This window comes from Aquarana catesbeiana, linkage group LG08 (genome assembly GCF_042186555.1).
Source record: "Aquarana catesbeiana isolate 2022-GZ linkage group LG08, ASM4218655v1, whole genome shotgun sequence".
NCBI classification, from domain to species: Eukaryota; Metazoa; Chordata; class Amphibia; order Anura; family Ranidae; genus Aquarana; species Aquarana catesbeiana.
The window spans coordinates 140,633,020-140,646,267 of NC_133331.1; the positions used below are offsets into that span (position 1 = coordinate 140,633,020).

The 13,248-nt window shown below is 41.0% G+C and overlaps 1 protein-coding gene across 5 annotated transcripts in view; it reads right to left on the reverse strand.

The window, feature by feature from the left end:
- Positions 1-13,248, reverse strand: part of CCAR1 (cell division cycle and apoptosis regulator 1) — a 108,896-nt gene that overhangs the window by 53,584 nt on the left and 42,064 nt on the right. For 4 of the 5 annotated variants that reach the window (XM_073596480.1, XM_073596479.1, XM_073596476.1 and 1 more), the window contains exons 4-11: positions 9,261-9,302; positions 5,591-5,623; positions 5,283-5,476; positions 4,360-4,474; positions 4,084-4,282; positions 2,789-2,839; positions 2,533-2,662; positions 713-874 (exon numbers count right to left, since the gene is read on the reverse strand). In XM_073596480.1, coding sequence (XP_073452581.1) covers positions 713-874; positions 2,533-2,662; positions 2,789-2,839; positions 4,084-4,282; positions 4,360-4,474; positions 5,283-5,476; positions 5,591-5,623; positions 9,261-9,302 — 926 coding nt within the window. The remainder of the gene's footprint in view (positions 1-712; positions 875-2,532; positions 2,663-2,788; positions 2,840-4,083; positions 4,283-4,359; positions 4,475-5,282; positions 5,477-5,590; positions 5,624-9,260; positions 9,303-13,248) is intronic. The other variant, XM_073596478.1, reaches the window with a different exon arrangement.

A 13,248-nucleotide genomic window follows, 5' to 3' on the forward strand; every position in this document is an offset into this window, starting at 1 on the left:
GACGATCTTCTCACTGGTGAAGAGGCAGCTGATGGGTCCAGGGATGCCGGTGGTTCCCAGCGCTTCCAGACACTCAGGACAGCTCACAGACATCAGTGTATGTCACTTCCGGTTGGAGAGAGAGCGGGGAGGAGCGTGCATTCGAAGCATGCATGGCTCCTTTATCAGGCTTTGAAATGGACCTATGACCCTATGAGCGTTGGGCTCAAAGGACAATTTCAAAGACTTGACAACAGTCATTCTTCAATATGTGGGACTCACATATGTACATACTTATTTCTTTATTGGTGATGTATTCACCTGTTTTACATTTATACTTTTGTAATATCTATATTTCTGTGCCTTCATCGTTGCCTGAAAGTCCCACTAGTACCGGGGGGGACAATTTTTGCTTTTTTGTCCAGTATTACATTACATGGCTTTTTCGGGTGGTCACATGCTCTAGTCACCTGAAGGTGGCAGCATAACCCAAGTAGAAATTAAAAAAGAAGTATCATATGATTTACAATTAAGAAAGATCTACTACGCAGATTTGTAGTTTTTCATACATTCAATCAATACGTAGCATGCAAACTAACAAGGCGAGGGTCGGCAGAGCTTCTTATAAGTAAATCAATAACTGGCTATATGCAAGCATATAATCCTTAAACTAGCACCAATGGACTTTTAAAGCAGGATAACGAGCTGATGAAGTAGTGTGCAGCCTACATACCAGTCCAGGGAAAACTTGGAGAACTGAACAGTATAGCGAGGAACAACACGTCTGGGTCTGCGAGGTGATCTCTCCCTTTCACGCCGTGGAGATCTCTCTCTTGACCGCTTTCTCTGAGGAGAACGATCACGTGACCTGCGTCTGTCACGATCTCTCTCTCGGCTAAGAAAAGATTACAATCTTTCAGAACATAGAGATCACATAGGTTTATATAATAGCTTTACGACGACACATAAATAAAGCAAGTATATAGAATCTCACAAAAGTGAGTACACCCCTCACATTTTTGTAAATACTTTATTCTATCTTTTCATGTGACAACACTGTAGAAATGACACTTTGCTACAATGTAAAGTAGTGAGTGTACAGCTTGTATATTAGTGTAAATTTGCTGTTCCCTCAAAATAACTCAACACACAGCCATTAATGTCTAAACCACTGGCAACAAAAGTGAGTACACTCCTCTGTGAAAATGTACAAATTGAGCCCAATTAGCAATTTTCCCTCCCCGATGTCATGTGACTCGTTAGTGTTACAAGGTCTCAGGTGTGAATGGGGAGCAAGTGTGTTAAATTAGGGGTTATCACTCTTTCTCTTACTGGTCACTTCAGAGTTGTCACATGAAAAGATAGAATAAAATATTTACAAAAATGTGAGGGGTGTACGCACTTTTGTGAGATACTATATCTGCATTGCTTATTTTGCCCTCACAAGTTTTATAAATATGTATAATGTACAGATCCCATATGATATTTGTGTATACACTGTAAATAAAAAAATAAAAACACTATAATTCTACTCAAATAGTAACTTCTTTATTGAACTCAGCTAAAAAATACCAAGCCAATGCAAATATTTCATCGACATAGGATGCCAAATCAAAATTAGGTTAAATTATTAGGCTGATGAATTAGCTATTTATATACTTGTTCTATAAATACTGTGATGAGACTAGAGGAACAGAAGATCCCGAAGAGTACAGCAAGCACAGAACAAGCTCATCTATTTCATCCAATAAGTATATCAATAGACTGCAGTAATATGAACAGTCCATTGGGATGTCTAGATCTACATTTACAGAACACTCAATCTATACTAGATAAGAGCATTCTTTATAGATCTCCAAGTTTTTAATTAACGGAAACCTGTCATGAAAGATTTGAAAATGCTAGTTGCTGGAAAGTCATGTTGATCATGCATTGAAACAGGTAAACATATTAGCTTGTTTCAGTTTCGCTTGCATATTTCTTGCAGGCATTGACTGAAGTCAGAATCAGTACAGCAGTTATGAACAAGCCTTTTCAGGAGGTCAACCATTGCACTGACTTACTTTGCTCAAGACAGGCCACTAAGGCTAAGACTACACATGTGGCAGCCTTTGCAATGGAATGGAAACAATGGAAAACATGTAAAAGCTACGTTTAGTTTAGCAACACAAATATATGGTCATGTACAATGTCAAACGCAGAGTTTTCACACATTCAGTTTTTTATTTTTATTATTATTACACATACCGTGCACATGCCCACATAAAACTCCAGGTACAAGATATTTAATACCTCCCCCGCCAATCATCCTAAAGGTAATTTTTGGACCCCCTTAATTTTGCAGTGACATAACCTTTCAGGCTACACAGGAGTCTGTGCGCTCGCTGGGCCATGGGTAGGAAGAAGCAATACACACTAGCCTCTCAACAATAACATGGAAGCTGGGGGTGTCGCAGAATCCCGAACTCTACAATTAGTCAGGACACAATCCATTACCAAAAAGTTGGGTAACAATTTTGAGACTGGAGTTGCTTTCTGTTAAGTGAAACTCACTTCCTGTCATCTTTTCTACTGGAAATAGAATCCCCTCGATCACTCCTGACAGAAAATCTGGATGGCGGCTCAATCCTCCGCACCGGCTGTGGCTGGGATACGATGCGAACAGGGGTTTGTAACAAACCAGCTAAGAGGGGGAAGAGAAAGAACATGGTAAGGTACAACAGAATTATCAACTGCAATAAGGCAGGATCCTTAACACAGATAGGAAAAAACTTCAAGTAATTATTACAGCAGCTGTACAGTAACGTACCAACATCAGGAAAACCAAGATGGTCCCGCAAAGTAGATATATGAGCGCTTACTTAAAAAAATAAAAGATTTATTACTGTATATGTTAATGTAACAGATAAAAGTACAAAGATATACAACCATTTATGTTATATATAAAAGGAAATTTCTTGATGCCCGATTTTAAAAGGTCCCCCCAATCTCATTAGAAAATAAATTTTCATTGAATCTCAAAGTTCCTCCCAGGGCCGCAACTGTCTGTCTTGTGAATTGCAACAAATCCGAGTTTACTATTAGATTTCTAGAGCAGCTCAGAAAATGAGATGGAGAAGCTGACTGGTTACTACTAAGGGCAACAAGGAGATTCCCTTCTACAATCATTTCATAAGGCAAAGACTAGCCATACATGCTTCAATTTCTCCAAACACACTAAAAACAGCATGGATGGAGGAATCTTCCCTGCCAGCTATTGTATTCCAACAACTGGCAACAGATTGAATGTAATCACTATTCAGCCGACAATTTTCCACTCCTTCAAATGTTTCAACCCAAAATTTGTCAAGTAGGGAGGGTCCAATAAAGCCACAAACAGCCCAATTTTCAGCCGATTCAGCAGTAAAATCAAGCAGTGTATGACTAGTATTTTGGATGATTGATTTAATGAAGGGTTTTGCCCATTCCAGCATTAGATTTAATAAAAATGACCAGTATCACTTTAGTTTGGCGAGTTATGTGCCTGGAGAAAAATTACATTGCCAGCAGTTGGCAAACAAAGGGGAAAAAGGACCAATTTTCAATTTTACATGTATTTGACAAACTACATGGTTAAAATTATGCTTTTCAGACATGAATGGCTTTTGCCTAGCACACACGATGAGAAAATCAGATGAAAAATACCACTTTCAAAGCGATCGTACGATAATCTGATCGTTAGCACACAGCCTTTTATTAAATTATCCGAAGGGACAAACGCGAAAAACTCTTATACGATACCAGAACAAATCAATTTTAGTTTAATCAGTACAGTATTCGCCTGTAAAAAAAATCAAAATCGAAAGACCAAGACCACGCACGCTTGGAAATGAAAGAATACATTACAATACATCACTTCTGAAGTTGTATTCGTCGTACGAAAATTTTCGTAACCTAATGGTATTCGATATGAGACCATCATGCAAAAAAAATAAAAATAAAACAATAAAAATACAAACAAAACAAAGGATGATCATTTGTCCAATATTCTCATTGTGTGCAGGAGGCCTTAGAGTAGTATAGTGGCAGAATAAATCTGGAGCTAAACAGGAAAATACGGTGTACCTTTAGGCTGCTGTTGCTGTAACAGCTGAGAAGGCTGTGCCTGAAGTAATGGATTTAGTGAAGCAGCAGAAATTTGTGCCTGCAGCAAGGTTTGTGCTTGTGGAGGCGGCTGAGTCTGAACCCCAAAAGCAGGCTGCTGTGCAACAGGTGGCATAACTGCTGTTGGGTTCTTCATTAAAGTCTGTGCTTGAGCAGGGTTCTACAGCAAGAAAAAGCAATCTGTGTAAATATCATAACAACCAAGTTAGATGGGAAGAGCAGAGGGTATTCACGTACCTGATTTGGAAGTGTCTGAATCCTTTGTGCATTCCATTTAAATGGCATGTTAGGATTGTACGTAGCTTCCACCAAAACCCGATCTCCGACTTGTGGGGACTTACCCTTAACAGCACTGGAGAAAAAAAGAAAAACTCTAAAGAGGTTGGCAAAATAAAAGCAATTCCCCAAGGAACTCCCTTAATTTGCAGGGATTTACTCTCACTTCCTGTTTAGCTATGGGACAGGAAGTGAAGGAAAATCTAAGCAATGGGACACAGATGGCGAAAAAAATCTGACAGGTTATAACTCTCTCCTACTGTATTCAAAATGAAAAAAAAAAGTTTTGCCTATAGTTCTACTTTAAAGACCCCTTACAAATGTATGGTGCCCATAAAGCATAAAAAGAGGTGCGATGGAAATGCCAAAAACAGTATTTTTAAAATGAAACAATAAACAAGCGATAATGGGGATAATAGAAAGATGCCCATGGACATCAGAGGATTCTTGCTCCACTTTACCTATACACATATTGACTTCAAACAGACCTCAGCCAGTAGACCCAGAATAAAAGTCTGGCTATTGTGTTTTTTCTGGTCAAACTAAACATAGAGCCTTCATGATAGACGTGGTGCCAACAGTTTTTGCCCTATACTGGACAACCAATTCCATTTTAAGGTTGATTGCATCTTAACATCCAACACCTTATATTGTCTACAATCCTGTCATTGAGATTGATGTGCGATACAAACCACCATATTAAGCCAGTCTTTAGCTAAAAACAGCCAATAACAGCTTATTAGGCTGCATTTTGTATGTAAATCTAATTACAAACTAAAAACTATAGTCTCAAGGGAACACTGTGCTTAAAAAAATAAACATGCAGAAGGAGCTAAATTATACATAAGATAATGCCTCTAGTTCATGATGAGATTAATACATACGTAAGTTGAAAGAACACATCTTCATCCACGAAGCCAAACGTTTCATGGAGCTTGGTAACAACTCCAGTGAAGACCCTCTGTTTCTGAGGCTGGGATTGTTGCTGGCTGGAGCGGGGAGTAGGGTAAGAGACTGTTATCTGTGCAGCCTGTTGGGGAGTGGACAGGGCGAGGCTTGTTGGCAGTGCAACAGCAGGCTGCAAAACACAGAAATACAATATTGGCAGTATTAATGACATATACTCACTGAACTCTTTGCTGCATGCTTATACAATACATTTGAATTTTAAGTATCACAGACAAGCACTCACCTGAGTTATTAAAGTCTGTTGAGGCTGCTGCAACTGCATAAAGAACAGATGATACAATTAGCACACTTACCACAGTGTAATTTCATGTCATACCAAAAATGCACAACAAAACGGTGTACAAAAGACAATGCTAACTGCACACAATGCTGCACCCTCCATAAGACTGTTTAGCATTTAACACTTCTGGTAAAGTTAGGTACCTGCATCCCCTGCTGCACATTGTGGTTCCTTCCTGAAATCCTTATATCACTGCTGAGTCTTGGGAGGATGGAACCACAGTGCGTGGCAGGGGATATAGGCATCTGATACGTCCTAAAGTGCTGCATGCCAAATAATCCTACAGAAGCTAATAACTGGGACAGAGCTTCTCTATTGCAGGGGCCTGCTTATTAGACAGATAATCTATTTTTTTTTTTAATTATTATTATTATTATTATTATTAAACTGGTAGAAGCCGTTAAGACTTTTGCACTGTGAGCCGAGGGGGGGCTTAGGCTGCACAGGAGGAACTGAGTAGTGCCATCAAGTTCATTCTCTGTATAAAGTGCAGACAGGTGACATCAGAAGCTACAAAGCTTCCCTTCTGGCCATACCATGCAAGTGTCTGTAAATCAAAACAATAACTGAACAGAATTAAAAATCAGGATTTTTGTACTCGCCATAAAATCCTTCTCTGCATTCATTCAAGGACATGCTTGAATATAGTAGATCTTGACCCAATGTTACCTGCAGGTGTAGAATGCTAGGTACAAACAAAAGCTGTGGGTAAAATAGAAAGTGGGACCAAACATAAAAGGCCAACAAAAGTAGAATAAAGCACCTCCAGCCAAAACACTCACACCACTGCCTGCTAAACCTTGCAGCTATAGCTATAATTATCTGCAGAAGCAGCAATGTCAACCTTGTATTATCTGGTAAAGCTATGAACTGACAACTATGCAGCTGTTCGCAAACTGGAAAAACAGAAACATGGCATTATAAGGCCCAGGATGCACTCACAGACCTAGAAGAGTGAGCAATAAGGGGGAAATGGGGTTCCCCAGCCTGAGCCAACTTAGGCCCAATCTGACAAATCCAGCATGTAATGGAGATGATGGGGCAGCCTGTTCCTCCCCATGACTCTCCATGACTATAAAATGTGAAAGTCTTCTGGATAAAAGCACTAGCATTCAGGTAGACCCCCAACAGCACTAATCACATCCTGATAAAAGAAGGGCCACTTCTTAAGAGTGAGAAGGACTGGGGTAAGGGGAAGGCAAAGTAATCTCTTCATTCACATGAAAAGGAGACACTTACAGTGGATAGAAAAAGTCTACACACCCCTGTTAAAATGTCAGGTTTCTGAGATGTAAAAAAATGAGACAAAAATAAATCATTTCAAAACTTCTTCCACTTTTAAAGTGACCTATTAACTGTACAACTCAATTAAAAATCAAACTGACTAAAATTTAAAAAACTAAAATAATGTGGTTGCATAAGTGTGCACACCCTCTTATAACTGGGGATGTATCTGTGTTCAGAATTAAGCAATCACATTCAAACTCATGTTAAATAGGAGTCTGTACACTCTTGCCATCATTTAAAGCGCATCTGATTAACCCCAAATAAAGTTCAGCTGTTCTAGGTCTTTCCTGACATTTTCTTAGTCGCATCCTACACCAAAAGTCATGGTCTGCAGAGAGATTCCAAAGCATCAGAGGGATCTCAATGTTAAAAGGTAATCAGGAAAAGGGTACAAAATAATTTCCAAGGCATTAGATATAGACATGGAACACAGTGAAGACAGTCATCAAGTGGAGAAAATATGACACAGCAGTGGCATTACCAAAAACTGGATGTCCCTCCAAAATTGATGAAAAGACAAGAAGAAAACTGGTCAAGGAGGCTGCCAACAGGCCTACAGCAACATCAAAAGAGCTGAAGTAATATCAGGCAAGAACTGGCTGTGTGGTACATGTGACAGCAATCTCCCTCTATTCTCCTATAGATCATGGTTTATTCTGCAGTCCTGTGACCCATTTTCAGCAAACAGAGGACATCAGAGAGCTGGTCCAGGCTGGGGAAAGATTGCGACCATATGGTCGGGATCCACCTAGTTGCCTGGACTGGCACCCGGCTCAGGCACAGGCTCTCAGCGAGCCTGAGCCAGTCGCTCCTGCCCCCTCTACAGCCCAGCACTCCAGTGAGCGTGGGGGGGGGGGGGGGGAGCAGAGCAGGGAGTCAGTGACTGACAGTCACCAGGTCTCTGCTCACGGAGCACTGAGGACTGAGCAACCAGCGGTGTTTGATCGCTCGGTTCTGGGACTGATGCTGCATCCACCTAGGCAAGTATTATTTCTCCAAAAAATAAAAATCTCAACTTCTCTTTTAAGGATAGAGGACTTTTCTAGGCAAGGCAAAGTAAGTCACTAGAGATGTGGCCTCACATTCTTCACAACTCAAACAAGTTGGCGAGGGGGGCCTTTGCGTAGGCATCCTTGATGTCAAATAAAGCCTGTGAACACAGCAGAATAGGCAATCCAATGTGGCAATCCTGGGGAAGCCAGTGCACCCAATCCTCCTGGGGGTCATGTTAAAGGTGTCCTCAAGCTAGGCATGCTGAACCTAGTAGTTCCACAGACATGGTAAGGCCATTTCAGTTTTAAACCCATGACCTCCATGTCCTTTGAAACAGGATGGGGCTCAGAAACTCCAGAGTATGAGTGGAATGGCTTTTACTGGAGTACGGGCGCCACTGGCACATGTGATGCAGTGACAGATCATCAGAGAACTAGAAACCTTTCCAGGCTGCTTTGCCAAGGCAGAGCTGTCAAAACTGGTCCCCCAGGAAAAGAGAACTGCAAGCGCTTGTAGGCTGTGCTGGGGGCATTACCAGAATCTATATATCTGACTTGCCACCCAGCACAGCAGTTAACTGGGAAAAAAAAAAAACAGCAGCACAGCAGTTGACTAAAATTGGGCTGTTACTGAAGATTGGAGTTTGGCTGCCCCAACCTGTTCTTTTGCTTGTACCTAGCTACCCTAGTCCTGCAGGTGGCGTTATAACATTGGTCATGATCTAATGGATTCAAGCTGTGCCCTTCAATGAATGGAAGAGAAAAAAAAAAAAGTTTGAACATTAAAACAGTTCATACATGTATGTTCTAGATGTGTATATATTGGAGCCGTTTACACCAACTTTACCCTATGCCAGACAGAACACAGACAAGGCATAAGAGGACAAGGCCTATTTTCCACTTTATGTTCTAGATGGTAGATGCAAAAAAAAAACTATAAAATTAAATTATATGCAGTAAGTCCTCTACTTACAAACCGGTTTTAGTCCAGGAGCTCATTCATAAGTCCAACTTGTTCGTAAGTCTAACAAAGATCAGTGCTTGCAGACAACAGCTGCAAGAGCTGATCAGTGTGTTCTGGTGGGGGGAATCCCCCTGCCAGAACACAATAACACAGCGGGGGGGGGATTGCCACACCAACATTGCAATCAGCCCGCGGGGTTGAACGAAAAATAAACTGAGTGTGAGTGTGTGTACCCAGCTTTACATGATTGGACATGTAGACACATATTCTCATCTTTGAAAGTTCGGAAGTTAAACGTTCATAACACTAATTATTTACTATTAATAATTTCCATCTTTTTGGAAGAAGAAGAAAAAAAAAACCTACATACCTGCTGCTGTACACTGTAGATTTGTTGCGGCTGACTGTATTGCTGAAAGAGAAAAATCATGCTTTCAGTCTTGGAATGCTCTCCCCACCATATATTTTAAAAGGGCAGAAGAATGTACAAGGGTTATAATGGGGTACAGTAATAAAAAAAAAAAAAAAAAAAAAATAGTCACTCTCTCTCTCGTTGAAAAGGCTATGTGACACTTTTTCTGACTTTTTCTGGGCAGCCAACACATAGAAGAATGCAACAGATTTTCTCTATAAACAGACAGAAACAGCTTTCATTCTGTTACACTACAACTTTAGAGTAGCAGAGGGATTTTATGAATCAAGTATAACCTTGTAGTTAAATTCTGTGGCAGATTTCCTCTAAAATATTTATTTTATTTTTTTGTAAAAAAGGTGTGAAAAAAAATCACTTCAATTGTTCAAACATGAAAAGCAAATTCCAGTTCAAATACTTTTCACATGATTTGATAAACAGTGAATATTCACACATTATTTTAGTGAAGATTTTAAGCTTCTTTAGTAAATCAGCCTCCTTGTCGCACTGATCCTGTTTTGCATTTCCTTGCTATGCAACAGAATTGTTAAATGCCCCCCATTCAATCATCCTTTAGAACCACCAACTATGCAGTGCAAGAGCGTGTGATTGGGTGCAAATTGAACAGTTTGTTTGGGTAGGCGGCCCTCCTATTACATAGTTTTGCAAAATCAAAAGCAAATTGCTCAGATTGTAATGTATGTGGCTTGTTACCCATGTACAAATTGATGTACATTAGTATGGGGTGCCCTAGAAAATATGAAAAGGTTTGGTAGCCATAGACGACGCAATGAATATTTCTCCTGCACAAGTTATTGTCTGCTTTGCCTTAGCAATTAAGTTATTCTCTTTTACAATGCTGGCCTCCCTTTCTCAGAATGCTTGTGGTTTTGATAAGTTGTCTGCATACTTGCAACCTACTTGCTGTGTACGCCATAACGATTCTGTTCATAGGTAACCGTATCACTACTTTGTTTTGTATTGACATGTAATTTGAGGTTATTGTATCATGCCGTTTTCTCAATAAAGACCAATCCTGGTTTAAAAAAAAAAAAAAAAAAATTGTATGTGGCTAGTTTTTGTTAGATCAAATGATGCAGCTTCAGCTGAGTGACAGCATTGTTGTTTATTGTTTCCCTAAAGATCCAGAAAGTTATAGGTTGAAGACAGCAAGCCCTTCTTGTTTTAGTGGTGTGATGTCATAATGACCTCACACACTTAAAAGGCTAAGTTCACCTTTATAAAAAATAAATAAGAATAATAATAATAATAATAATAATAGGCCATCTTTTTTGCAGGTAAAAAAAAAATGTGCATTTAAATTTTATTTTTTTATTAAGAGCCTGCAAAGCATTGCACCCGTGATCAGCTGATCACGGGTGCAATCTCAGGCTTCTGCTGACTAGCAGTGTACAAGGTACGGGCAGGCAGTTACTGAATGACAGAGAGTATCAATGAACTAGAATCTAGAGCACTCATCCGTGCCCTGGTAGTTCACTGAGAACTACAAGCTGAGAGCAGCAATGGCTGACGATAGTTGTAGTTCTCCCATTCACAGACGTTTGTGAATGAGTGATGCGGCCAGGTGGGCGAAGCCTTGCACGACCGTATTTTTTTTTTTAAATTGTGAAAGCGGGTGCAACTGTTGTGATACAAAATATGGGAGCTGCAACTTCAGGAAAGTCATGGGAGAAACACATAGCATGGATACTGCCTTGCAACTCTAAAGAAAAAACGTATTCTAATGGTAATATGTAAGCTGCCACTACATACCTCTTCTGACAATTCTAGTTACCTGGAATCAGGAAAGGACTATCGAGATACACTGGGTCCTTGCCGTATGGTCTATAACAGTTGTCTCCAAACTGCGGCCCTTTGCTTGCTTTTATCTGGCCCTTGGGGCATTATTCCCTCTACTGTTGCTGACATAGTTCCTGCCACTGACACCAACAACAGGGCACTAATTCTCCCATTGACACCAATGATGGGGCACTATTCTTCCCATTGATACCAATGATGGGGTTCCATTATACCCCCCAATACCAATTATGGATCATTGTTTATGCACACTAAAGCCAGGACATAGTCTTCTCCCACTGGCCACAGTACAGCCCCCCTAAAGTTTGAATGACAGTAACCTGGCTCTTTGTTTAGAAAGTTTGGAGACCCCTGGTCTATAACATTTCCTGTATACCTGCTACCAGTTCCTGCATTTGACCTGCTGCTGCTGACCTGATGTGTCCCTGACTACGTCTGAACTCTGCCTGCGCTGACCCCTGTCTTGTCACTGGTTTACGTCTCTGTGTGCTCCTTATGCTGATCTGCCTTTTTGTTACCAACCCAGGCCTGGACTCTTCTGTCTCCTGACCTATTCACAAGTTACCGATCCAGTTTGCTTGACTCTGCTCTCTGCTCTGTGCCTGCCACCTGCACCCAGTTACCACCAGTCTGCCAGTGCCTGCTGTCTGTCAGTGAGCTGCCAGCCTCTACCATGCACCCACAGCCTGTCATCTCTGATGTACGGCAATCATGGTCCAGCCTGCACCTGGAAACGTACAGACGACTCTTCTGCACCTATCACCGCAAGAACTGTCAGGCACTTGTGCCACTCTGCATTCTTGTGCCTTCTGTTACCTTACCGGGTGAACTGAGCTTTAGGTGTAATATACGCCTACCTCTTCATGTCAAGTTCCACCACCAGGTATGCGACACCTGGCCTAAAAGCATGCAGCTTGTGAGGTCAGAACACCCAACTTATTATTTGGAAAAGCAACAATGAAATTCCCCATAGGTAATAGTAGTAAACAAATCAATAAAATTGTGAAACAAGCTCTGACCTTTGATATATGCTTCAGATTTATATTACCGTATTTATCGGCATATAAACACACACAGGCGTATAACACGCACCTTCAGGAAAAAAACTTAAATTTTAAATAAAGAACTTTGAAGCAAAATAAGGATCAGTGCCCATCAATGCAGCCTCACCATTGCCCATCTGCAGCCTGATCAATGCCATCTGCAGCCTCACAATTGCCCATCAATACAGCTTGATCAATGCCCATCTGCAGCCTCACAATTGCCCATCAATGCAGCTTGATCAATGCCCATATGCAGCCTTACCATTGCCATAAATGCAGCCTGATCAATGCCCATCTGCAGCCTCACCTCAGATTACTGCTGCCTCAGAGGGGACAGGGAGGGGGGTGGGACGAGCACCGTCAGATTACATACAGCGAGAATCTCCCATTCACTCAGTGGCCTCTTTAATACAAAGTCCTGCCTCCTGGACCGGCTTCTGCTGGCCCAGGAGACGGGACTTCCTATTACAGAGGCCACTGAGTAAACAAGAGATTCTCGCTGTATGTAATCTGACGGCGCTCGTCTCGCCCCCTTCCTGTCCCCTTCTAGGCAGCCCAAATTGCAGTATTGGCGTATAACACGCACACACTATTTGCACCAGATTTTCAGGGTGAAAATAGGTGTGTTAAACGCCAATAAATACAGTATTTACAATATGATCATGTCAGGGAGTTGCTGGTACAGAGGGAAGCAATAAGTGTAGGTTTTCTTGAAAAAAGGTGCAAGTCATCCTCATGATTGCTTTACAACTTTGTCGTTGACCTGCAACCAGCATGCACATATAGAAATGTTGGGGCTTTTGAAAAGCATACATTTGTTCTGGGTCAGTGACTTTCCAAATAGAGAAATCAGGATAACAGTTCAAGAGCATGCACCTTTTAAATAAATAAAAGAAAAACAAAACACAATGATAGCTACCATACTTTTAGCACAATAGGTTCCTTTTAAAGGTAGTCTGTAATGGCAGAAATGCAGGGGTTTTTTATTGCTGACCTCCTAACAATACTAGTTGCCTGGCTGTCTCTTGCTGAATTCATTCAGTTCATCTTCTAGACTTTTTAGAATGAGAGGACAACGGCAGCCT